At 37.3% G+C, this 26,837-nt stretch overlaps 4 protein-coding genes across 5 annotated transcripts; 2 read left to right on the forward strand and 2 right to left on the reverse strand.

The window, feature by feature from the left end:
* Nucleotides 1–2,811: 2,811 nt before the first annotated feature.
* LOC111921008 (probable pectinesterase/pectinesterase inhibitor 7) lies at nucleotides 2,812–5,391 on the forward strand. Its single transcript, XM_023916578.3, has 2 exons — nucleotides 2,812–3,857; nucleotides 4,454–5,391. The coding sequence occupies exons 1-2, from the start codon at nucleotides 2,879–2,881 to the stop codon at nucleotides 5,140–5,142; spliced, it is 1,668 nt and encodes a 555-aa protein (XP_023772346.1). The 5' UTR covers nucleotides 2,812–2,878; the 3' UTR covers nucleotides 5,143–5,391.
* A 628-nt stretch (nucleotides 5,392–6,019) lies between these two features.
* Nucleotides 6,020–7,090, forward strand: LOC111921051 (glutathione S-transferase T3-like). The gene has a single exon (XM_023916640.1). It carries the CDS (start codon nucleotides 6,020–6,022, stop codon nucleotides 7,088–7,090), a length of 1,071 nt encoding a protein of 356 aa, XP_023772408.1.
* A 413-nt stretch (nucleotides 7,091–7,503) lies between these two features.
* On the reverse strand, nucleotides 7,504–9,102 carry LOC111921019 (uncharacterized). 2 transcript variants are annotated; one of them, XM_023916590.3, is made up of 3 exons: nucleotides 8,408–9,059; nucleotides 8,010–8,251; nucleotides 7,504–7,915 (listed from the first exon to the last, which is right to left on the reverse strand). In XM_023916590.3, the coding sequence occupies exons 1-3, from the start codon at nucleotides 9,032–9,034 to the stop codon at nucleotides 7,669–7,671; spliced, it is 1,116 nt and encodes a 371-aa protein (XP_023772358.1). In that variant the 5' UTR covers nucleotides 9,035–9,059; the 3' UTR covers nucleotides 7,504–7,668. The 2 variants fall into 2 exon arrangements, with proteins under 2 accessions (XP_023772358.1, XP_023772364.1); XM_023916596.3 differs by lacking the exon at nucleotides 7,504–7,915 and having other exon boundaries at nucleotides 8,032–8,297; nucleotides 8,408–9,102.
* A 7,038-nt stretch (nucleotides 9,103–16,140) lies between these two features.
* Nucleotides 16,141–17,492, reverse strand: LOC111920987 (60S ribosomal protein L18-3). Its single transcript, XM_023916559.2, has 5 exons — nucleotides 17,353–17,492; nucleotides 17,163–17,252; nucleotides 16,945–17,073; nucleotides 16,573–16,755; nucleotides 16,141–16,478 (listed from the first exon to the last, which is right to left on the reverse strand). Exons 1-5 carry the CDS (start codon nucleotides 17,353–17,355, stop codon nucleotides 16,320–16,322), a joined length of 564 nt encoding a protein of 187 aa, XP_023772327.1. The 5' UTR covers nucleotides 17,356–17,492; the 3' UTR covers nucleotides 16,141–16,319.
* Nucleotides 17,493–26,837: the final 9,345 nt, after the last annotated feature.

Raw genomic sequence — 26,837 nt, forward strand, 5'->3', positions numbered from 1 at the left:
GAAATGAGTATGATTGGAAATGTGTTCATTTGATCTATTTCACAAAGTAAGAACCGTAGGTAAACATTGTGTGCATGCTGAGAGCATGGGACAAGTGTAGTAATAATGCAAGTAAGAAGTTGATTACCCGAAACAACAAATAATGAGTAATCAATATGGTGATTAAATAAAATGTTTTATTTATACCCAGAGTATGGGGCCATATGGGATTAGTATTATTCTTGTGTTTCACTTTGCATGTTTTGACTTCCTGAATAATTAAATTGGTTCAGAACAATCAAATTATCCGAACGGACCACAGTCGTTCATATGTTGGAAGTAAGTATGAATGAAGACTGTTATGAATTGGTGTGTGGATTGTCTAAAGTGTATTAGACATTAGCAAATGTTTGTTGCAACGTTAATGAGTGCTTATGAATATGATTTGAGCATTGGAATAAACCCACGCTCACTTGGATCACTTCATGGATTTTATCACGAGTGATTGGTGAGACGATAATATATTATATTCTTGAAACCAAGATGTGTGAGTTGTATCTTGCGAGTCGGTTACACATTGATAATATGTAAACGCACCAGTAACTTGGTGTCATAAAACATATTGGTGTGTGTGATTCGGTGAGTGAGTGCAAGCAAGCATTGAATCAAATTTTATCCGTTCCTTTTATCCAAAGTGGGATGAAAGCGATATTTGTGGGCCCCTCGATGATTTAGTGATGGCACCTAAGCGCTTGGCCAAGCCAGGACTAATTTGATGTGTTCAATTGTAGTCTGTTGTCAATTGTCATAAATCGGAAATCGGGAAACAGTATAGAGAGAATGGTTGAAATCCATGTCTCATGTCTATACGATATCTAGAATGGAGGAATATATGATCCCTTATCTAAAGGACACGCTTCTGATAGGATCGGAGTTGAAAGCGGTTTTTGAAAGCTACGATTGCAAATCAGGATCTGAAATCATACGCAGAATAGTTATTAGACTTATCCAAGTGGGAGACTGTTGGATTAGTGTCTAAGTCCATAACTATTTTTGGTATGTACTTGACCCGATGGTGCATGGTCCTTTTGGGTTGCCTTCACCAAAGCAACTTGATAGGATGAATTATGGAGAGTGAGAGAGAGAGAGAGGATTAATTATGATTTATTAATATATTATGAGAATAATATATTAAAGGGGAAATCATATTGTTTAATTAATATTAGTCAAGAATTAATAAGAATTAATTTTGTGGCTAAAAGACATTAATTAAATAAAGGAGACTAGAACTGTCAATTGTATGATAGTTGAATATTCGGCTAATGGACTCCATGTTAGAGGGGTGGACGAATTCTATGGGGAAACCCATTAGAAATCGTCTAAGCCTCAAAGAGGGAGTTTATGGGTTGCTTAGGGCCTAAGCAGTCAAATTAGGGTTTCCTTGTTAGATAACCCTAATAGCCTCACTATTTAAATGACCCTTGAGACTCAAAAACGTGGTGAACTAATTTCTTAGGGTTTCTACATGTTTTTGGGTGCCTCCTCTCTTATCATTCTTCATCCTCTTGCTCTTGGTGTTTGTGAGCCATTAATTGTATGCTAGATCTAGGGTTTATAGCTTTGGATATTCAATTGCATGTTCATTAGACAAACTAGATCCAAAAGCTATTAGGGTTTGCATGTACACCATAGGAGTGATGTTTTGCTTATAACCCATCAATATATATATATATATATATATATATATATATATATATATATATATATATATATATATAATAATTATTTATAAATTGTGTTACGTTACATATAAATTGGAATTATTAAAACTAAAAGGACTTTATTGAAAATATGCTTAATGACTTTGGTGATCGGGTGGGGCCATAACCCCAAATAGCCCTATTTTTTAAAAGAAAATAAAAATCAACCAATTTTTGCAAAAACCTCTATTTCTAATAATGGTGGCAATCGTGCTATCGTTTCGTGTTTCTATCTGACATGACACGACGTGACAAAGTTTTATGTAACACGAACACGACATGACACGACACGATGTCGTTTTTTTTTTAACTAACACGAAAACGAACGAATTAAAAAGCGACAAACGCACGACACTAAAAATATACTATCATATATTAAAAACTAGTTTATTTAATGAATATTTTATCAAATATAACACGAAAAACAAGATAAAGAAGTGCTAAATCGTGTCAATTTCGTGTCGAATTTTGAACATGAACACTACACGACACGACATCGTGTTTTTTACAGTTAACGCGAACATGATACGAACACGAATTCAAATTTCAATTTCGTCCCAATTTCGTTTCGTGTCGTGTCATAAATAGGCACCCCTAATTTCTATTGAATACACGAATGAAGTAGGAGACGTTATTTGATTCTATAGTTGCAATCTCTTATTCTTGGAGAGTGGGTAGAAGTGAGAAATTTCCAGGTAGCTCGTTCGATTGGATCAAAAGTCCAAACTTGATTATGTGAACATTACATACTTTTTCTAGTTTTCTCATAGTTGGTTTTAGGCTGGTTATTAAAAAAAATCAATGCCTTAAAACGTTGAATTTGGATACCGTGACTTTGTTGTAGAAAATCTTAATTTAGACATAAAACGATGAAAAATATCCACAAAAATGCATAAGAATTAAGTCCAACAATTCAAATCAAAAATTAAAAATTAGAAGAAGAATATTAGAATACACCAACATGGAGGCAAGTTTGTCTCTTCTCTCAATGACCAGTATTAGAACACGCTTTAAAAATTTATATTCCTCCCTTCCATTCTCCATGCATAAGTTGACTTCCACAACCTTTTCTGTATATATCAACCCCTACCCTTTCCAATTCCCATCGTCTCCTCCATCATCTTAAGCTCATCACATCAATGGCTTCCACCAGTACCATTTGTAACCTCCTCTTAATTTCCTTTTTCATTGCACTATACACATCCTCTGTCGGTGCTGCAACCCCCGCAGTCTGCCAATACACCCCTTATCCTTCAATCTGCCAAGCATCCCTCCCCGTCAGCAACTCCTCCGCCACTGTCTATGACTACGGCCGTTTCTCTATTCGGAAATCCATATCCGCCGCCACTAAATTCTCCAATTTGATCGATAAATATCTTAGCAGTTCCGCCTCATTAACAACCGGTGCAATTCGTGCACTTGAAGATTGCAAGTACTTGGCCGGAGTAAACGTGGAGTTCCTTTCAAGCACTTTCCAAACAGTCAACACCACGCAAAGTGTCCTTTCGGATATCAAATCGGAAGACACTCAGACGATGCTCAGCGCCATTTTGACAAATACAGAAACATGCATTGATGGCCTCCAAGCAAACGCTGGTTCATGGAGCTCGAAAAATGGCATTGTGGCTCCCATTAAAAACGATAACAAATTGTACAGTGTTTCACTAGCCCTTTTTAACAAAGGATGGGGTAGTAAAAACAAGAGATTTGGTTTCTCGAGTAAGAAAAATAGCGGTTTTAAAAACGGTGGATTGCCACCTTTTAAAATGTCGGAAAAATCAAAGGCGGTGTTGGAGACGGTGGGGCGGAGAAAGCTTCTTCAGAGTACTGGTGGCGCCGGAAATCAGTTGGTTATCAGCAATATTGTGGTGGTTAGTCAAGATGGGACTGGGAACTTCACCAACATTACTGACGCCATTAACTTTGCTCCCAACAATTCTCTTTCAACTGCTGGATATTTCCTGATTTATTTGAGAGCCGGAGTTTATGAGGAGTACGTCAACATTCCCAAAAACAAGAAGTATCTGATGATGATCGGAGCTGGTATTAATCAGACGGTGATAACCGGAAATCACAACGTCGTAGATGGCTGGACCACCTTCAATTCCGCAACATTTAGTAAGCATTCTGCATCCCTTCCTTTTAAATTTACCATTTGCCGATTTTTTATATTTTTACAATAAATAAATGTATACCATAAATATAATTTAAAAATAGATATTATTCTAATGATAATTCAGATTTCTGAATTAATTAATTGATACTATAAGAAATACAATATGAACCAATTGTACACGATCAATTTGACTTGTTTAATTACCTCTAAGAACAATTCTTTTTTTTTTACTTAATTAAACCCATACAGCTTATAAACATGCTTACCTAACCCGACTCATTTGATAAGTAGCCATTACAAAACACATCTTAAATTATGCTATTATTGTACAAAAAAGGTGATTAAATGTAATATGTTAATGGTTGATAATCTAGAAGAAATTCTCAAGCAATTTTAATACATTATCTAATACGCCTAGTCTCTTTGTATTTAGTACCAAAAAGGGAACTTAAAATTAACTTTACTTTTAAAAAAATTAAAGGTACGAATTATTCTATTAATATAAATTTCAGAGGATTAGGCCATATGCACATAATTTATTCCCATTGTCGATTTGCATCAATTAATTTATAAAATTTTACATTTCAAATCTGTACAGTCGTGGTGGCCCCTAATTTTGTGGCGGTGAACATGACAATCCGCAACACCGCCGGAGCAGTAAAGCACCAAGCCGTCGCATTACGAAACGGAGCAGATTTATCGACGTTCTACAGCTGCAGTTTCGAAGGGTACCAAGACACATTATACACTCACTCCCTTCGTCAATTCTACAGAGAATGCGACATTTACGGAACTGTAGATTTCATATTTGGAAACGCAGCGGCGGTTTTCCAAAACTGTAATTTGTACCCACGATTACCGATGTCTGGTCAATTCAATGCAATCACAGCACAGGGAAGAACAGATCCCGGGCAAAACACCGGCAACTCGATCCAGAAGTGTATCATTCGAGCAGCCGACGATTTGGCATCGAGCAATAGTAGTACCCTGACTTATTTGGGACGACCCTGGAAGGAGTATTCACGAACAGTTTATATGCAATCTTTCATGGATTCATTGATCACTCCGGCAGGGTGGTCGATTTGGTCAGGTGATTTTGCGTTAAATACTTCTTACTACGCGGAATTTAATAACTCCGGCCCAGGGTCAGATACTAGTAGGAGAGTTACTTGGCCAGGATTCCATATTATCAACGCCACAGATGCGGTGAACTTCACGGTGTCTGCTTTTATCTCCGGAGATGGGTTTTTGCCTCAGACCGGTGTGCCATATGACGGTGGGCTATAAGCGCCGGCTGCCGGAGCAATCATGTATAGAATTGATGGATATCAAATGCTATACTACTCTTTTTTTTTTTTTGCTTACAAATTCTATCCGATTCTTTGCCTTGTAATTTAATTCTATCAACTTCCAATTAAATGGTTAAAATCAATTAAATGTATAGAATAGATCGCCTTAAAAAAGGGTGTTTGTAAATGTTTTTTAAAATGAGACTTATTAGTTTTTTAGAAAACCAATAAATAAAAAGGTAATAAGTTAAAAAGTTATTTGATAAGCATTAACTTTTCAGTGAAAAAACCTATGAATTCTTAGCTTTTCCAAAAAATCAATAAAGAGTGTCCAACCACGCCCTAAGGCCGGACAGAGTGGGTGCGGGGAAAGGAAGCGGGACGCTTCCCGCCCGACGGAACACCGCACCGTCAGCGCGGGGAAGGTGTGTGCGGGAAACGGAGAGGGGAGCCTCTTCCGCTCTCTCTCTCTCTCTCTCTCTCTCTCTCTCTTGCTGTGATTGGCCGATTTTCTTTCTTTTTTTTTTTTTTTGAAAAACTATCGTTGATTAACGGTAAAAAATGATTTTTTTTTGTGGCTGTAACGGCTACTTTCTTTTTATTTCTTTTTTTTATCCTTTTAAAACTACTATAAATATATACACATAACTCTTAAACATATCATACTATTCTTTATTCTCTCTATTTTATATCAACAAAAAAATGAATCCCGACAAGCAAACCCTAAAAAAAGCCATGGTTCGAGTATAAACATCCCTCCTCGCAACATTTTTGCTATCGATTCATCCCCACAAGGAGTTTACCGCCCCCAATTCGATGCTCCCATTCAATCCCCACTACAATTCTAATACCAAAATGTTGGCCAATATTACCCGATGCAAATTCCAAATGTTCCGTCGCAAATGTTTTCAAACTTTGTTGTGTTTCCAGATCAACAATCGTCAAATCAACCTCAACCCCAAACTCAAACTGAAACTCAAACCCAAACCCAACACCACCACCAACTTGTCGATGAATCGGATGACGCGGAAGAAGAAGACATGGTTCCCGAAACTCAACCAACACCAACACCACCACCACAAAGACGTAAAGGGAAAAAACAAGTGCGCGAGGGTGTCGCACAACCGGGAAGACAAAAGCCGACACTATGGGTTCCACACGAAGAGCTAGTTTTGGTCAAAGCTTGGGTTGATATTTCTGAAGATTCGATTCAGGGAAACGCACAACCGGGAGAACATTTTTGGTTTCGCATTTTAGAACGATTTCGAAAGGAGCTAGGAAAATGTGACGACTACCGTACGAAACATCAACTTAACTCGAAGTTTCGAGAAATAGCAAAGGGGGTTTCAAAAATTAACGGGTTGTACAACAACCTAAAAACCAAACGAAAAAGCGGCCAAGACGACGAAGAAATACTTCAAAAAGCGTTGCAGTTTTACCTTGAGGAATTCAAGTGGCACGATTGTTGGAAATTATTGGTCCGAAGTCCTAGGTGGAAAAAATACGAGCGGGATTTTATTTTTGGAGTCCAACAATCAAAGCAAACGAAAACTGGCTCTAGTGGTTATACAACCTCCTCCGATGCTCGGGTCAGTCTAGATTTAAATCAGGACGACGAACTCGAGCTAGAAGAAATTGAACGCCCAATGAGTAGGGACAAAGCGAAGAGAAAAGGAAAACGGACTTCTTCGAGTGCATCTGATTTCAGCGTGGACATTGACGAAATGCGTAAGATAACATCGTCGTTTGATCGATATAATCTAAATTTCTCCGAACGTTTGGCTTTCGACAAAGAAAAAGAAGAAATAAGGAAAAAGGAGCGGACGGAGAGACAAGAAATGGAAGACATGAAGTTTTTGATGGAAAACGTCGATCACCTCTCGGGACCGGCTCTCGAGCTCGTAATGAAGAAGAGAGAAAAAATTCTGAAAAAATATTTTCCTTAGGTCGTTGGTGGTTTGTTTGATTTTTAGTTTATGTGTGTTTTTTTTTAATTTTCTACTTTTTTATATTTTAGGTTTAATGTAAGTTTTATTTTAATTAATGAAATGCTTCTTATTTTTAATTAAGTTTTATGTTTAGTATTAATTTAAAAATTATAATTCATAACAAAATATATATATATATATATATATATATATATATATATATATATATATATATATATATATTAAAAAAAAGTGAGGGAAGGGCTTCCCACCCACTCTTTGGCTTTTAGGTGAGGGAAAGGAGAGTGAGAAAAAAATGGGTATGGCCCACGAGGGAAACTTCCCTCGTAATCCTTCCGGTCTAAGTAGTCCTCAAGTAATAGGCCACTGACTAACGTTCTCAATATTACACAATTGATAACATTTAGAAATCATGAAATGATATAGATAGATAACTTATAAAAATATGTGAAATTATAAAACATGATCTCATCTGACGCATATATATAGGAAGGATGAAGTCGTTTCTATGCTTATTCTGCATGAAAATCCTTAGCATGACAGCTACAGGCACAGGATTACATTAAAAGAGTAACTCAAAACTTCTTGATGAAGTCATAGATATGTTCACTAACTTCTTGGGGCTTTTCTTGATTAATAAAATGAGCAACTCCCTCCATTATCACAACTTCTTGCAAGAAAGGAACATGTTTATTGAATCCCCCTTTGTGTATAAAGTCCTTCACTCCAGGGGTATTATAAGTCAGGTCCAGGTCTCCCACAATAAACTTAACTGGCACCTTAATCTGCACACCCGTCCATGGCGCCATTAATTCCCAGTTTCTGCAACAAAATAAGTATATTCCACAGTTCAGGCTAAATATATTATATATATACAACAACATAAAAAGAGTTGGGGAAGGGAAGGGCAACTTACAGGTCTATAGCTCGATAGTAGTTCAATCCACCAGTAAAGCCTGTGCGATTAAACTTGGTTGCATAATAATTGACGTCGTCTTCTGACAACCAGGAGGGAAGAGTGATCTTAGAATTGGGTTTACCCCCGAATCCAACTTCTTTAGGCACACAAAGCAGGCCTGGATTACGAGAAGTCAGAAACTTTTTTATAACTTGTGCTGTATCTACACGAGCAAGCTCTTCTTCGGCTTCTCCAGGTTGCTTCATAAACAAAACAGTTCACAGATCGATAACTTGGATATATCCTCTGAATTCAGTGATACATGACGAAAACAGATCGATTTGGCAACTCAACCAGATACAATAAATTATTAGAAATAAATCCAAATTAAGTAAAGCGCCATGTTTTTGGATTACCTGAAATCGGCATATGTAATAGTCGTTTCCAAACATGGCGCGCATCGATTCAATTGGCTTTCTGACCGGATTTCTAGGACTAAATACAACACTCGTATTCACCAACGCCTTAATCCGATCGGGCCTTAACAAACACAAGTTCCACGCCACGTTGGCCCCCCAATCATGACCCACAAGAAAAACCTGTTTCAGACCTAGGGCGTCGAGCAAACCCACCAAGTCGCCGACAACGTGGAAGGCGGTGTATTCGGCGGCGGAAGGAGGGGCATCGGTGTCTCCGAAGCCGCGGAGATCAGGGGCGATTGTTCGGTAACCGAGGGCAGAGAGATAGAGCATCTGGTGGCGCCAGGAGTACCAGAGTTCGGGAAACCCGTGGAGGAAAAGAACCGGTGGACCATCGCCGGGAATCTCTGCTACGTGCATATTTATTCCGTTGACCGGTATCTTACTGTGTTTTATAGTTTCCATATCTCTCCCACTGAGAAGTGTATGTCTGTGATACACGAGATCTACTCTGACTATTATAAGAACCGGCCGGCCGTGAACCCAAACAACGTAGAAAATGCCAAAATGGTCCACACCCACCAATGATGAGATACATCTTTTGGAAATTAATGAAGTAACCATATTATTATCAACGTTTCAAGTAACCAATATTTTTTGATTTTTGAAAAACTAAATACCAGAATATCACATTTTGGATGAGACTTTGACCTGGTCACCTACATGATGAATTTGACTTGCTAGTGTGGTGTCCCTCCTATATATAGTATATAGTATTTCGGAGGAATCGCATTTCAGACTTACGCCTAGTTTTCGAGTTTAACAAAAGAAAAAAAAAAGAAGAGAAAAGAAAAAAAAAGTAGAAAGGAAAGGCAGGAGAGAAAAAAAAAGAGAAAGAAAAGAAAACAAACTTTTCTTTTGTGTCTCAAGTTGAAAAGAAGTTAAAGCAAAATTAATCATTTTGTTTTTTTTTTCAAATCCTCCCAATCGGAAGGAAAGTTAGAAGGGAAAATGATTCTTCTATTTCTCTCCACTTTCTTTCTTTAATGAAACTCGGGAACACCAATTTCTTTTATTTTCTTCTCATTTCCACTTATTTCTTCTTTTTTTCACTCGTTAAGTTGAAATCGGTAACGGGATGTTAAGGACTCTTTGGGCATGTTCAACAAAACTAGTTGGTAGCAGATAACTTATAGCTTGTAGTGTTTTGTTAAACGATACATGAAGTAGCATTTGAATTTGGAGTGTTTTGTTTAAACTAAACGTTAGAAGTTTGTAGTGTCAAACAAGGTTTTCTGTTCAAAACGAAGCGTTTTGTCAAACACTAGAAGCTAGAAGCTCCCAAACGTTTCGTGTCGAACACGTCGAGATCTGTCTCTGACATAAGGACTTTATTTCGGGCATTTCAGACTTATATTAATATAAATAAAGATTAAGAACTCGAAGCTTTATGTATATGTTTTGTTATTTAACATATTTTATTTCATTATCTAAACAGGTTAATGTCTGCAATGTAGTGTGTTGTTAGAGCATATTTAGATAAATATTTCGTTTGAAGTAGATATTGTTGTTATCAGCTTGCTTTTTATAAGAGAATTTTCTATCTTGCAACGGGTTTGCGTCAGGAGTAGAAACAAGTTGGGATATGGGGTAGCCGTCCTCATCCTCATCCCTTATGGGTGTGGGGAATCGAATATGTTCCCTTTAAAAGTTGGGTTTATCCTCACCCGTCTTCGGCCCATCCTGACCCATTATATTTTTTTATCCTGCTATTCAAGTTTCACTATAAACAAGTTAATATTTTCTGTGAGAGCTTGATATATTTAATAATTAACGCAACTTTTATTTCCAAATTCTACACTTACATTTTCTAAAAAAATGAAACATAGGCTAAACATGTTGTATAGTCGAAAATCATAATCTATTTACAAATTGTTTTAGTAACAATTATTATCTCATAGTTCACTAAAATTTCCAGCAAGGTTAAGTAATAAAACGTATACTTAAATGTTGTGCGATATATGTTGACCATTCATAGACAATGAAGAAGTCAGTGGCTTTGGCTTTGAACCAAATTGGATGACATCATACTACGACTACAACCAACATGGTGTACTGCCATAAGCTGAGAAAATAGCATGAAAGATAAGAGTGAAAGCCCCATAATTGGTTATCCAAGGGGGAATCCTACCGAAGACCATGTACAATGCATAGATCAGGCAGATGCATAACATATTCTCACCGAGACTCACTCCAAAATTAATGGAGCACATCACGGAGCGAGAAGCCTGTCAACTTGATTATTTTGTATCATATATTACTTGTATGAAGTAAACATAGAGGCACAAACATTAACAACTAAATGCATCGAATGCCAGGAATTTAGTACATGACTACCATCATCCAACATGATTAGCATGACCAATCCACAATCATTCCACCAATAGGGGATTAACCTAGTTGGTCCATTCCCAGAAGCACTAGGGTGAGTCAAATTTATAGTCATCGCAATCGAGTACTTTACAAAATGGGTGTAAGTGGAACCGTTAGCTACCATAACTAGAAAAAAAACATAACCATGTTCATGTGAAAGTACATCATCACACGATTATGAGTCCTACATGCACTTGTTAGGGACAATAGCACCCAGTTCGATGAAAACCTCATTAGGAGTTGGAGTAAAGAAATATGAATCAAACAAAAGTTCATTTTTGTAGCTCATCCACAATCAAATGGACAAAGGGATGTAACCAACAGAGTAGTCAATGCTAGACTGAAAAAGCGCCATGGAAAATCTGAAGGAAAGTGAGCTAAAGAACCGCCAAGTGTGTTATGGTCATACTCAACAACTCCTTGTACCGACACAAACGAAACCTCATTCAGATTAACCTACAGATCCTAGGTAGTCATTCTTAATGAGTTCGAACTTATATCCCAACAAGTATTTGAGTTCGATGAAGACCGTACAAATACAGACTTAAGCACCAACTTATATATCTTTTAATAATGATGTCAAATAGTTGAACTACAAAAAGAAACATATAAAACTCAAATAGATAAATATTACAATAGTTATGTCAAAGGAAGAGCATTTACACCCACGGAAGCAGCTCTTAGACCCTTGAATATCTTAATGGGGAATAAATACCTAAAACTTTGAGCACTGAAAATCTAAAACAACTCCATTTATAAAAAAGTACTTATCAATTTCCTTGTTTACTAAAAATTTATAAAGAAATAATCTTAATTAAAGAATTAGACATGCAATGCAAGATGTGTCAATATGTTGGCCTTCGGGAAATAGTTTCATAAGTATTTATTAGAATCTTTAGATGATTTTGCTTAGCTTTTTGGTCTTATAATTAACTTACTCAAAAGTAATTTACATTCGGTTGGGGTTACTTTTGAGTAGGCTGATCAACTTGCAGAGATTCTTGGATGTTCTTGTACTTGTTTGTCAATTTGTACCTTAGTTGACCATCCGTATAAATATGTCTTGTGCCGATGGGTGGAAACCGGTGATTGATAAGTTCAGAACCAAACTTTTCACTTACAAAGTTAAAACCTTATCCGTACATGGTAGAATTACCTTTTTGAAATTTGTGTTGGGTACCATTGGCATTTATTCTATGTAGCTTTTACCAGCCCCAAATTCGGTTTCAAAAGGTGTAGATATATCTTAGAATCATTTTTTTGTATCGATTTGGGGGGAAAAGAAAGTGGCTTTGGTAATATAGAAGAAAGTTTTGGCTAGAGAAGGGGAAAGAGGTTTGGGAATTGCAGGTTTATTAACTTTCAACAAAGGGTTATTATTTACATGGAGATGGCAATTCTTTAAGACCCAAATATTTTATAGGTTATAATTGTTAGATCGATTTATGGAGATAACGACCATTTGGCTTTTACAATGAGTGTGCCTTCTCTAATGACCCTTGATTAATATTTTTTGATTGTGTATTCGCATTCTATCTTGTAACACCCAGTTCCCTGGTAAATTCTTTAAAAGTTTATATATTTAGGTTTTTTCATGGATGACCGTTACGCGGGGCGTAACTCATTAACTTGGACGCGGGATTTCCCTTGAGTACGCATGGCGTACCTAGAGTACATAGGGCGTACTCGTAGTGAATGTAAATCCTAATTTTAGGGTCTTGGACCCTATTTAAGGACCTCAAACCCTTGGAAACCCTTCTTATCATCAGCCACCGCCCTCTCTTTCATCCCCCACGAAACCCTAGCTCCATTTGTGAGAATCTCAAGCTTTTGTGTGATTTTTGGTGTGTTATAGTGAAGAAGGAGAACTTGGAATGTGTGCTTGGAGTCCAAAGCTTGTAGATACAGACTCTACTCATCTTCATCCTCTTCCAGAAGGTATAAAGTCTCAACCTTTATAATTCTTTTAAATAGATTTAGAATAGTTTAAGGTTCCGGTATGTTTTGGTCCCAACGGTTGGCTCTTATGAGTAGGAGCTACTCTATAGCTTAGGTTAGCATTTCTTGATGTTTTAGAGGTCCTTATTGCATAAAAATCGAATATTATTGGGAATAGTTCAACCATGCATGAGTTATTAACCATTTTATGGAGTTAAGAAGTTAGGGTTTGGTTTTGGGCTCTATTAAGCAATGTTTTAAAAACCGGTTTTTTAGTTGAATCGGTATGGTGACCGGTTCCCGGTTCAACCGGTTTAACCGGTTCGACCGCCGAGTGAACCGGTTTCTATATTTTTCAGGTTTTTTTCTATTTTCCTACACATACATACATCTATAAATTATGAATTTAATGTTTACAAGTTCAAACATTAAAAATATACATAAAAATAAGTTGTAAATGAATCAAAATACATTAAAATAACACATAACCATAAGTTTTAGTGTTTTACATCAATCGATATACGCTAAAAAGAAAATAAAATATAATACCGAAACGAAATATAGTTTTAGATGAATACAACCACATCAAAAAACTTTATAACATTTAACATATGTTTTTATTTAGAGAAAACTAAATATATTTGAAAAAAAAATACCAAAGTTTATTATGTAAATAATTATTTTTTATGTGTTTTTATTCAGATTAACCGGTTCAACCGGTTTATTTTGACCGGTTCAACCGGGTTTTTCTAAAAACCGGTCGGTTCAATCGGGTTCAGAAATCAATGTAAAACCGGTGACAGTTGAACCGCTCTCTCCCCCGGTTCCCGGTCCAACCGATTCGACCGGCCGGTTCAAACCGGTTTTTAAAACATGGCTATTAAGCCATGCAAAAGCATAAAGTTGTCAACTTTATTAGTTAAGATTTTCCCAAGGGCTAGATCTGTGAATTCGACGCTTATATTGCATGTATTAAGTGCTAAATATGGATTTTGGACTTCAAGGTAGTACGTTGGGCATAACCCTGGAGTACGTATGGCGTAACGGGTTTTTCCCCGTTTCCCTTTCTGTTGAAGCCCAATATGCAGGGCGTAATTATGGATATGCATGGCGTACTCCCAGAAGCCCATTTGGGCTATTTTGGTCCTTGGGTCATTATGGGTTTTGGGCCATGATTAGTTGGGTCAAATGTGAGAAGGGTAAAATGGTCTTTTACCCTTAGTAAGATAGAATATGATTTGGACCATTTATTAGAGGTTATTACCCTGATTATTAATTACAGTTGATTTTAGATATATTCAGAGTGAGGAGTCGTGGTAGCAGTTGAGAGTGTGATTTGTTTGTCATCAGATTTAGATGAGTCTCCTCATTGTACTTGTGGGTCGATGACATCAATGTCGGCCCACGGTATTATGTTGTAGGATAATAGTTGTCTTCGTGACACTTACAGATATGCATGAATGTGTTTGTTGTCTTTGTGACTCTTGCTAATATGACTTTATGCTTAGATATAGGGGCGAAATAGACTCGTACCGATTGAAAGATACTGAAGGAATCGTAAGGGACTCGGATGGTCGGAAGGGACTCACGGAGTCGAAAGGGACTCAGAGAGTCAGAAGGGACTCAGGGGTAAATAGACCCGTTACAGGTTTAGGTTGATATGTATGTATAATGTTTGTATAGTATGTGGTATTTTGGGGAACTCACTAAGCTTTGTGTTTATGGTTTATGTTTAAATGTTTCAAATACTTCCGGTTCAAAAAGGAATGGCTTGGCATGATCGCATCGCATCCACCAATATCTAGCATTTTATGATTTGGGGTTGTACTTTGATAACCATTTTTCACATTGTTATACTTTTGATGGTTTGAGATAAATAAATGATGGTTTCAGTTATCTCCGTTTTCTAATGTTTTTCTAGCGTCTTGCTAATTTTAATTAAAAGAATTCAAAAGAAAAAACTATGTTTTAAAAGGGTCCTCTCAACGTTTTAAAGCACAATGTTGTAAGCATTATATAGAGCATGACGTATTTACCATGTAGTTTTGTAGGAGATTATGAATAACTCAGCAAACACAAGACACACTAATGGAGATGATTATGATGGGAAGATTAACAAGAACACAAGGAGATTTAACATTGTTCGACTAATTTTATTGATAAAGCTATGTCTACATGCAAATAAGAGAGATTATTATTGATTTTGATGTGAATACAAGAATTGTGTATTTATCGTACTACCTACTTCCGACATACACTCACTAATCTACTCTAATTAAGGTTACAATAAATGAGATGTATTTATAGTGCCTTTGAACTAAAATTATGTGATGGGACAATACACATTTTACAGGTTGGCATAAAGGTAAATGTGTTCTCCAATGTTGTAAAGTCAACACCAAGGCTCAGGACTAAAAGCTACTTCGTTGTCTCTTACACATCGAATCTTCTAGGAACACCACATCAAAGTTTGTGCTTCGGAACATCTCATTGCGCTTTTATCTTGACTTCAAAACTTCGCTTCTTCTTGAAGTCTCCAACTTTTGTTGAGATCAAACTCATGTTGCAACCTATGCAGAAGTTAGGATTGGACTCTAGGCAAAAGTCAAGGTCGCACTCTTTGAAAGACTCCACTTTTCAACATCGTCAACATGATATTAACATGCTGCTATTACTAGTTGTTTCATGTTACACACATACATAGGCAACAAGTAAGAGGAGATATGGTATACTCGGACATTGTGTTGAAACCACATGAGTAGCATATTCATCTTCACTCAACTACACAACTACTTATATTCAGTTGGAGAGAGAACAAAATGTCATCCACTTCTCTCCAACTCAGGAACACAAAAGAAAAATTGTTTTCCTTTCTTTTTTATCCTTACTTTCTTTTCTCGTCTCTTTTTCTCTTTGCTACAACTCAGGAACAACGTGTTAGGTTATACAGTATGGTACCCCAAAGAGGTTCAGTTATGAGCACGGTGCTCGAGGAAGGTTCAACTACACCATGTTTAGGGTAGTGTGGTCACAAGACCATGAAAAGATCCGATTCACCCCTTTTCTCTTACTTCTATCTTATTCCCTCTTGGGAGTGCTTAGGGAGCTAAACACACCCACCCCTTTTCTCTTCTTTCTCTCATGTTCTCTCTTGGGGATGTGTAGGGTGTTAGGCACACCAAACAGCCCCTTACTCTGACGTCAAATATTTTAGGTTCTGTTACAACTTGTGACGTTATATCAAATATTTTTTACAGTATATCTATACATATCCTGTTTGTGATCCCAAGTCAAATACTATGGGTTCTACTACAACTTTCTGTGATGTTATATAAAAACTAAACTCCATTAAACATAAATGATTAAAATTGATCTCCATTAAACAATTGTTGAAAGTAAATTAGAAATCAAAGGCTACATATAACATATTACCAAACACCAAAATTTTCATCATCGCTTTAATCCAAACAAACCAGCATAAAAAGAGATTATAGAACTTTTGCAACATTTCAAAGACACCCACCATTGATGAACACACCTAGTTTCTGAAGCCTCTGCTGTTTCTTCTTCCTCTTGCCTTCTCAAACTTCCTTCCTTTGGATCGCACATACGGCTTGGTATGGCTGTGTGGCACACCAGGAGCTTTTCCAAAGTGCCTCACTGCTTCTCTGCAGTTCTTTGGGCCTCTAAGAAGAACCTGCAAAAACCATAAACACATGCATCCATAACTACATTTAGACATAAGATTGAGCATGAACAGAAACATAAGAAATTGATTATGATTAGCTAACCGTGTTCTGGCCAAGAGGAGCTCGAAGGGCCAACTGGTCAAAAGTCAAGCATTCACCACCAGCCTTCTCGATCCTGGCCCTTGCAGTCTCGGTGAACCTCAGAGCAGTGACCTTGATACATGGGATTTCATCAACCCTAACATCATCGGTGACTGTGCCAACAACCACAGCAATCTTATCGTCCTAATTAAACCAACATCACAAAATAAAGAGTTAGATTCCTTCAATTGATTACATATCACTATTCACGGATAATAAAACAGCATCATCTTTTCCATGTCGGATTATAGGTACAGATGTATATCTACAGAGTCTACCAATTATCTACGAAACGACGTATATCTACAGAAACGAAATTGCAAACAGACATACCTTGCCAGCCATGTAACGGATCAAGCGAGAGAGAGAAATTGGGGGCTTATTGACTTTGCTCATAAAGAGCCTCTTCAGTATCACTGCATTGAAGTTGCTTCCGGTCCTCCTCACCAAAAACCGATAAAGCTGAAGCAATTTTAAAACAAACGTTAACAATTTCGGTAAACCTACAAAAAATGAAAGCAGACAGGGTGAAATCTGATGAGTAGGATAACCTTGACGAGGAGCTTAAGGTAGATATCATCGGAACGTGGAGCATTCCTTTTGGTCCTTTTGCTCTTTCCACCAGCAACAAGATCTATACCCTGGTATCATGAAACGGATTTGAATACATGAGCGTACAAATTAAAATGTAAATGGAAGAAGATTGTTAGCTTGATTAGGGTTCAAGGGAATTGAGAATACCATGACGGCGACGGCTGCGTGTACCTGCAGAAAGAAGAAGGAGACGAACGAAAGAAAAAGGAGTTAGGGTTTATGAACACAACGCTATATGTGGCTAGTCTAAGTAGTCGTAGATAGACTGGATTATGAACCGATGTTTGGGTCCGTTTGTATGATACTAACCATTCTAATAGCATATGCATAAAAAAGAGCCCAAGTATTTTGGCCCAATATCATATGGGTGAAAACTTAGAGAAACTTAATGTATGATGTTATTTTAGTATTCTTTATTTTTTTATTAAAATTATTTTATGTTTCGTTTTTGTCTAGTTTAATGTTATGTTTCGTGGCTATTTATAGTACTGTAATTTCGCTAAAACTATAATATATCACTGCGCTTTTATTCATATTTATGTTAAAACCAATACAATAGCCTTACAGGTGTATAATAGTCTAGGTTAACTTTTGTAACCCGTTTTGAAATAACAGAAGTGTATTATTTGAGTATTATGTGTTTTGTGCTTAATTGTGTGTCTTAATTTAATTAAGAATAAAAAATAAGCGCCAAAATGAAATACTAGATAAAGTCGATATCTGTGGATAATATTGTAGTAGTTGAAAAAAGGATTCTTTAGATATAAAGAATGTCGAAATCCGAGTTATAACGAAGAAGTTAAGATCTGTCGAAACTTCGCGACAAAACTGGCACGGCGTTGAATGACGTAAAATATGAAATTAAGATAGAGCGATATTTAGCCCTAGTGATATAAACGAACGTTGTAGAGTTCGTTAAACCGAGAACGTGCATAAAAAGAATGTCAAATCTGACTTCGTATGAGGAGGTTATGATTTTTCTAAGTTTCAGCTTAGCAGTATGCAGCCCGAATACTCGATTCGAGATCGAGTGATTGTTGGTCGAAACAATCAAAACGAGAATCGAAAATCTCGTTGATAGTAGTGCATTGGTGAAAAGACAGACGAAAACGGACGTCACGGAGTTTTCTTGTCCAGACCTACTAAAAATAAATAATAAAAATAAAGTCAAATTTAGCCGACGGAGTCTAAACGAAAGTTGAAGAGCGTAGTCTCACCTACGTGTGAATATAAAGAACGTCGAAAACGGAGTTCATAAGAAGATATGAATTTCCGAAGTTTTTAAGTAATTAATATTTATTAATTAATCTTTTAATTCGGATGTATATCCGAAGGAGTCACCAATCTGATCTGAACTACGCCCAGCGTACCCCGATGCATGCACTGCATTGCACTCAAGAGCTCCGATGACGTAAGCGATGACGATTTCCGAAGCGTACGCCCCGCGTAGAGCATTACGCCCAGCATAATGCGAGGCTTCAGCCTCTATAAAAGGCATGCAAGGGCAGCCGGCTTCTTTTGCCAAAATCTCTTCTCTCTCCCCCATTTTGCATCGTTTTGCGTGCAACTTATACCCCGAAGCCCCGGTATCATTCCCGAGCCCCGAAGATCCCGATAACTGCAATTCCCGAGCCGAAGCTCTGCCCGCGAGAAGCCCGGTTTTTGTGAAGATCTTCCGGATCTACCGAAGAATACTACTTCTACAAGTCGTAGTGTTGTCCAATCATCTTCTGATCAAGTAAGTGTGTAGTTACCTTCTTCTAACGCATAATTATGAAGTATTTTATACGAAATATGTGTTATGTGTATATTTTGTTGTTATATGTGTGAATGTATATTCACTTTCTTGTATCTCATAAATATGATTTATTCTCTATGATATAAGTGTTATGTGTATGTGTCTCATCTGTTGTTTGGAATATGTATTGAATGAGAATGCTATACATGTTTTAAACTATGTATAAAAATATATATTTTTATCTACTAATATGTTGGGTAGAACATTAGTAGATAGTTGATGTGTGATAAACAGATGAAAGGCCTCGATGTTGTTGTTGTTGATCTAGTTATTCAGCAGAGTATGGATAATGACCACAAACTCTTTCTAGACAGTCATGTGGAACGCTAGCAGGCTCATAACCTGTAGGTGTTGTGAACGATGTGTTCACCGGTGCACTTTATCCCCCTCATGGTTGCCTTTAGGACATCTATTGTTGAGGAAACCCCTTTGCAATAATGTTCGTCCCGATGAAAATCCTAGATTAGGTCCCTTGAGATAGATGTTGTTTTAGGGACATAAAGTGAGGATAACGGAAATGAGTAATCGGGTTATTGTTGGTTGGTGAGATTAAATATAATTATTTATTGTGGGTTGAAAACCCTATATGCTCACCAGGCTCCCAAGCCTGACCCACTTAGTTTTGTTGTATTACAGGTAGTGGCGCGAGAGCATAAGTTGGATAACTTATCAAGATCTTTTGATATTAGACCAATTGTTATATGTAACTGTTGTATGGTCTATCTTTTGTTGTTTATGCTTTTGGTCTGTTTATCGGAACATGACATCTCGAATATTGTTATATAATGAAAATGCATCTCTTGATGAAATGCTTTGATAAACTTTATTTTATCATATTTTGTTTTGGGAACAAATTCCGCAAGTCTTTTAAATCAATTGATTTACTCTAAAATTATTTTAAAAGCATAAATGAAACCGGTCTTTTCTGGACGTGATTTTGGGGATGTCACACAAACCTCTCCTCCCCCATCACTAGCAACTTCCAACATATAGAGGCGAGTCCCGGAGCGCCAGAAGGCTCCGAGAAGAAGAGCTTTTCAGCTCGTGAACGTTGCCCCAGCAAAGCCCGGTTTTGAGAAAAACCCGTTGTAAGTGAGCTACGTCTACCCTATCATTAGTATATCTTATGTTTCAATATAGTAATGTTATTAGGACCTTATAATAAGTATTTGTGCTATTATTATGAGCTATATAAATGTCGTTATAATATCTTTTTAACCACTCGCGGTACGGGGAATCTGGTTTAAAGGGCCACATAGGGTTGTTGGATTTCAGAAGTGTTATATGCCAAGATGGTCCTGCCCTCCGGTGTTTTATGTCTGGCCCCTGTCTATATATAGTGGTTGAGAAATATTGTTTCGTGCTTATATAATCGTACTAATAGAAAAACTATTAATTGGTCTCGGTGAATGTTAGACTAAACTCTAGTGGTAATGATACTAGGTTTTGACAAAGGAAAATTGTGTTAAGAGTAACGAAGTGTTGTCTGAGTGCCGAGTCACCACCTTTTCAAGTGAGTGCATGGTCCTTTTCATCTTATACATAGATATGAAGTATTTTATATAAACTATGTTCTATGTATGCATATTATCTGTATAATTGCTATTTATGCTGGATGAACGATTTTATACAAGTTTTATATGATTTAAATTGTATATGTATTTATATCTACATAGTATGTTGGGTAAAACATGGGTAGATGAAATATGAGTTGTATGATGAGTTGAGAGGTGATATAGACCATGAGGTAAGGGTGAGAAGTGGACGATGTGAGAAGCCTTGTTCCCAAATGTTGGCCCCGTCATCTAGCAAAGCATGGAAGACAACCACGAACTATTCTAGATAGTCCAGTGGAACATTAGCAGGCTCGCAACCTGTAGGTGTTGTGAACGATATGTTCACCGGTGTACTCTAAAAACCCATTTACATGTATTGTTAGTGGACTCTCGAAAACGATATTGTCAATAAACGAGATAAACACGGGCGACTATGCAGACTTAGTGCCCGAATCCTGGCGACTATGCAGACTTAGTGCCAAAACCCTGGTGACTATGCAAACTTAGTACTTAAACCCTGGCGACTATGCGGACTTAGTGCCTGTTGTATAAACCCTTGTGACTATGCAGACTTAGTGCCTAAACCCGGTGATGATGGACTTCGTGCCAATTCCTTAGGATGATCCTTGAGAATAAATGAACGAGGAATAGTTGATTCTTAGGGTAGATCTTTAATAGTAAAAAAGATAATGGGGATGGGTAATTGGGTTGATTAATTGTTTGAAAATTAAACATAATAATTATATTATCGTGAGTTGAAAACTCTATGTACTCACTAGGTTTCCCAACCTGACCCACTCAGTTTATTTATATCACAGGTGTTAATATGAAGTCACATTACATTGAGAGATTAAGGAGATATAAATCACTAGTGATAATAAATGTAAGTTTTGTTTATGCTTATGTTTCTGTATTGACGATGACATCCCAAATGTTTTAAAATGAATAAAAATATATTTTTTTCAAAATTGCCTTGATAATGTATTTATCATGTTTTACTGAGAACAAATTCCGCAACAATTTTATTAAAAGATGTACTCTGATTTTTATAAAGCATAAACAAAATCTGTCTTTTCTGGCCGTAAAAATGGGGATGTCACACCGATGGGTCATGCTTTAATGACTTTTCATTGCATGATGCAATGGTTAGACTCAGGTCTCTTTGAGTCAGATTCCAGCATGGAAGATACCTTCATTTATGTTTTAACATGCTATAATCATATAATAACATGTAGTACTTCTAGCTATAAGTTGCTTGGTCTTAATGACGACTGCATTTCTTATGTCGATCGCTTCCCTTATCTTTCCATCTTTTGACTAAAGTCGGACACTACATTGATCATGGTTCTTTGAACTGGGTAACTTACTTCACACAATTATCTTAATTGGGCTCGATTTGTTATGACCACCAAGGTCAGAATAACATTCCTTTTCTTAGTCATCACTGAAACAAAGGTAATAACGAAAACAAGCAAAACAGCTCAACTACTAGTGTCTTAGTAACCTTGTGACTCTTCTTGATCCAATGCGAGTCTTGTGATTATGGTAGTATAGGCTTCTACTAACTTTCACACATACTCATACTCGTCCCAAGATTTGTCTCGCAGTTCACCAAGTCACCACACAAGAAAGTCATACAACAAGTCACCTATTCAACAAATAGAGACCAAGGCTAAACTATAGCTCAAAATACCCTAAATAACCTAAAGTCAAACTTGGTCAACCATGGTCAAAGTCAACGTCAAAGGCTCAAGGAGTCAAATTGGTCCACTCAACTGAGTACGCAGGGCGTACTCAGCTATTACTCTGGGCGTGCTCAAGCCTTGACCGGAGTTAGGAAATTGACCACATACTTGCGGCGTACGCTGAGGTACGCACAACGTACGCTCAAAACCCCATTTCCTTAATAAGAGCTTAATGTATTAAGCTCTCACGTCCAACTTTCAGATCCAAGGCCAAAATACCATTAAGAGTCATAAAGTTCCTAACTTTATAACTTTTCATGTCCATTATGATGGGTTTTGAGCAAAAACATCATTCTTATGGTGTACATGCAAACCCAAATAGCTTTTGGATATAGTTTGTCTAATGAACATGCAATTGAATATCCAAAGCTATAAACCCTAGATATATCATACAATTAATCATATTGACATAAGAATAAGGTTTAGATATTACCTTGATTGTTATGTAGCAATAACAATCTCAAATCCTCCCTTGTAATGGCTTTAGAAAGCTTAGAGTCACAAGTGTCACTCCTCTAATGACTCACAAACACCAAGAGCAAGAGGATGAAGAATGATAAGTGGGGAGGCACCCAAAAACGTGTGGAAACCCTAAGGAAACTCTTGGCCACGTTTTTGGTGCTATAGGGATCCTTAAATAGTGAGGCTATTAGGGTTATCTAACAAGGAAACCCTAATTTTACTGCTTAGGCCCTAAGCAACCCAAGGACTCCCTTCTTAGAGGCCTTGGACGATTTCTAATGGGTTTCCCCATAGAATTCGTCCACCCCTCTAGTATGGAGTCATTAGCCTAATATTCAACTATCATACAATTGACAGTTCTAGTCCCTTAAGTTTAATTAATCTCTTTTAGCCACAAAATTAATTCTTAATTAATTATTAACTAATATTAATTAAACAATATGATTTCTCCTTTAATATATTATTCTCATAATATATTAATAAATCATAATTACTCCTCTCTCTCCATAATTCATCCTATCAAGTTGCTTTGGTGAAGGCAACCCAAAAGGACCATGCACCATCGGGTAAAGTACATACCAAAATAGTTATGGACTTAGACACTAATCCAACACATTAAGTGCTCAATACACAAAATCTCAACATATTAATGCCTTAAGACCTTCTATAGCATGCATGTAGGAAAACTAGGCATCAAAACTACATTTTTATGACTCGAGACCCCTCATAAGGCCTGAAAGGATGACTTATTGGTTAAGAGCATGTCATGCTCAAGAATCACCATATTTGGGACCAAAAGTGCCCTAAATTAAGAAATCACTAGATCTACAAGATAAGGTGATCAAGTTATGAACTTTTTACCTCTTAGAGGTTGTTAGCAACGAGATAATCTCAGATCGAAGTTGCTTCTGAGCTCCAGGTTCTTCTCACCACCTTATTCTTCTTCAAGAATGCCCCAAAACACAAAGATAAGCTCAAGATGCACTCTTCTTATTTAGGGCTAGCTTAGGGGTCGTTTTTCTCATATGGAGGCTGGTGAGGGAATGAGAAATGAGAGATAATGATGCTTATATATGGCTAAAACCCTAAAAATTAGGGTTTGAAAGTTAACCATTTACGCCCTGTGTACGCGGTGTACGCCTAACGTACTTGGGTTCGCCCTAGTATGCCTAACATACACAACGTACGCTCAACGTACTAATCTGTGATCAAAATTACCAAAATGCCACTATGGGCCATTCTTGCGACCTTCCTCAAACCTAAGGGTCAAAATGCAATTTTCTTTCATACATAGGGCTAAAATTGAAAATACCTCATCATCGGGAAGTTACAGTTAGGAGTAACAATTGTGCATCAGAAGTCTCTTGTAAAGTGTTTGCATTATGAGTCTTGTTTGCTTGCGGGTTGTTTATTAGGAGTTTAGTTACCAATGTTGGGTATTGGTTATGGAATCTCGAATCATGAAGTTCGATGTGAATGTACCAAGTGATTTTCTAGGTGGACGTTCACCTGAGTTGTTAAAGGATTTGGATGCAATGTGAAATTCCTAGGGTGGACCATCATTATGCTCGTGGGAGCAGTGGGTTGGTGATCACTTGTCAGAAAGTCAAGTGAGTATTCAAGATTTTTAGGGCACAAATTTTGGATTTGGGATGGGGCGAAATTCGTGATCGGTATGTTTTAAGTATTCTTTTCTACATGTTTTGGTGGTGTTCCTAGTCAGGGACTATGGTTAGGTATGACAAATGGATGATCATCAGTCTTAGAGTATAGTTTATGAAGTTTAGAACTGGTGGGATTCTGGTTTTGGGAATTATATTTATGGAGTTGGTTGTGGTTGTAGTATTGAGATTCTCATGTTGGGTGGTTCTCACTGGGAGTTGGGTCTTTGGCTAGGGAGAGAAAAATAGTCGTTGCGATTGAGTATTTTCAAGTTATTGGGTTGTTGGTTGGAAGTTGTGGGTTTCCGAGTGGTATCTCAAGTTTTCTTTATAAAATGCCTTGATTTTGAAGTGGCTAAAAGGAATTTATGGAATATGTTGACGTTGTTCGTGTTCCACTACAACGGTCATTTAGCTGAGACTCATGTTGGGAGTCGCCTTTGTTTTCGGAATGAGGGTTCAACAGTAGTGAATAGTCATATATTACGTTTTCTAGTGGTATCAGCAAGATAACTCGGGGCTGGAAGGGTTCCATATGGTTCAGGTTTCAAAGTGAAGTCATATTGATTGTGTTTCGTGATGGTTTTTCCTGTTTGGGAGCGAGTCAAGGTATTGTATTTCCGGATTTTAGGCATGGTAATGATGGTTATTCTTCATTGGTTAAGGTTAGTGGGTCAAGGATTCATGATTAGTCGGGGTATACGAATCTCACTTTGGTTATGCTTTAGGAAGAGAGGAAAGTTGGGGGCCTGGTATATTGGGTTGTTTCGAGTGATTGTCAGGGTTGGCAGGGTAACCTACCGATTGGATCTGCCCGAGGAGCTTAGTCAAATTCACAACACCTTTCACGTCTCTCGGCTTCGGAAGTGTGTAGCTGATGATTCAACAGTCATTCCTTTGGATGATATTCAGGTTGATGATCACCTGAACTATGTTGAGAGACTAATGACAATTTTGGATAGGAAGACGAAGGTCTTACGCAACAAGGTGGTATCTTTGGTCAAGGTCTAGTGGCAACATCATATGGGTTCCGAATAGACTTGGGAACCCGAGGCAGAGATGCGAGAGCACTACCCTGAGTTATTCGCGACAACGGACGAGGACAAAGTTTAAATCAAGTAGGGGAGAATTGTAACATTCATTATCTAGGTAATTTGTATTTTTGACCCTTATATATGAAATTTGTAGTAAATCGGTCCCTTGGTCACTTAAGTGGAAAACGTGCATTGTGTGGGTACGCTGGGCATACCTGGTTGATGCCTAAACCCTAATTTTTATGGTTTGAACCCTATCTAAGCATCATTATCTCATTAAGACCCATTCATTCATCATCCTCCATTCCACTTTTCGTCCCTAACAAACCCTAATTCCTTGTGTGAGCCTTTGTGATCTTAAAAGTGCATTCGTGGTGTTCTTGAAGGAAGGAAAAGGAAAGGAAACCATCATGGAAGCTTAAGGTACTTTGGATCCAGAAGTATTTCACCCTCGAGCATCATTTGGAGGTATAAAGTCTGAAATTTGATGAATATTTTCTTAGATCTTGTTAGCTTGGGGTTTGTGTTCATTTTTGGTCTCATAAGCTTGGTGTTCATGAGTATGGCTTACTATAACCCATAAGGGTTGTCATTCCAGATGTTTTTAGGTTCTTAGAACCATAAAAATGTGGTATTGGTCCCTTTCCTTTCTTCATGCATGAGATATGAGGCTTTAGTTTGTGTATTACGTTAGGGTTTAATTATTGGACCCTATCTAGCCTTGGAAAGTCACAAAGTTGGAAATTTTATGACTTAGAATGTTATTTCGGACTAGATATGAGTGTTGGATGTGGTGTCTTAATAGATTAATCATTTAATAGAAAGGAAAATGTAGCAACCAGTACAGTGGGCGTACTTGTGGGTACGTCGTGCATACCTGATCGAGACCTTGTAATATGGCCATGAAATTGCACTACGTGGGCGTAGTGGCTGAGTACGCCGAGCGTACTCAGTCCGAGTTGACTCATTGACTTTTGACCTTTGACCATAATTTTGACCAAGTTTGACCTGAGGGTATTTTGGGTATTTTGAGTTGTAGTTTGAGTTTAGGCCACTGTTTGTAATATAGGTGACATGTAGAGTTGACTTTCGGAGCAACGTTCTTTCTTGTTGTCTTTTCACACTGTGAGGTGAGTTTTCTCACTGTACTTGTGGGTTAAAGGCACCAATGTTGACCCAGTAGATTATGTATCGTGGTTTATGTAACGCCCGTAGATCCGGGCTAGTCAATTTAGAGATAATAGGGGTCGAAAATGAATTTTTGGCAAAGGATTATTTATAATAAATAGTCTTAACCAAGTTGTAGAATATGTCTCAAGGTTTCCGTACATATAAAGAACGCCGAAATCTGAGTTATAACGAAGAAGTTATGACCC

The sequence above is a fragment of the Lactuca sativa genome, chromosome 9, assembly GCF_002870075.4.
Source record: "Lactuca sativa cultivar Salinas chromosome 9, Lsat_Salinas_v11, whole genome shotgun sequence".
Classification (NCBI taxonomy): Eukaryota; Viridiplantae; Streptophyta; class Magnoliopsida; order Asterales; family Asteraceae; genus Lactuca; species Lactuca sativa.

Excerpts from the sequence above, each read along its gene's own strand:
- LOC111921019 (XM_023916590.3), bottom strand. The coding sequence starts at position 9,034 with ATGGTTACTTCATTAATTTCCAAAAGATGTATCTCATCATTGGTGGGT. Across the intron at positions 8,252-8,407 it reads ATTACATATGCCGATTTCAG|CAACCTGGAGAAGCCGAAGA; the intron begins GTAATCCAAAAA and ends TTGTTTATGAAG. Across the intron at positions 7,916-8,009 it reads TACTATCGAGCTATAGACCT|AAACTGGGAATTAATGGCGC; the intron begins GTAAGTTGCCCT and ends ATTTTGTTGCAG.
- LOC111921008 (XM_023916578.3), top strand. The coding sequence starts at position 2,879 with ATGGCTTCCACCAGTACCATTTGTAACCTCCTCTTAATTTCCTTTTTC. Across the intron at positions 3,858-4,453 it reads CTTCAATTCCGCAACATTTA|TCGTGGTGGCCCCTAATTTT; the intron begins GTAAGCATTCTG and ends AAATCTGTACAG.
- LOC111920987 (XM_023916559.2), bottom strand. Across the intron at positions 16,756-16,944 it reads TCCGTTACATGGCTGGCAAG|GACGATAAGATTGCTGTGGT; the intron begins GTATGTCTGTTT and ends TGGTTTAATTAG. Across the intron at positions 16,479-16,572 it reads CTCCTCTTGGCCAGAACACG|GTTCTTCTTAGAGGCCCAAA; the intron begins GTTAGCTAATCA and ends TGGTTTTTGCAG.
- LOC111921051 (XM_023916640.1), top strand. The coding sequence starts at position 6,020 with ATGCAAATTCCAAATGTTCCGTCGCAAATGTTTTCAAACTTTGTTGTG.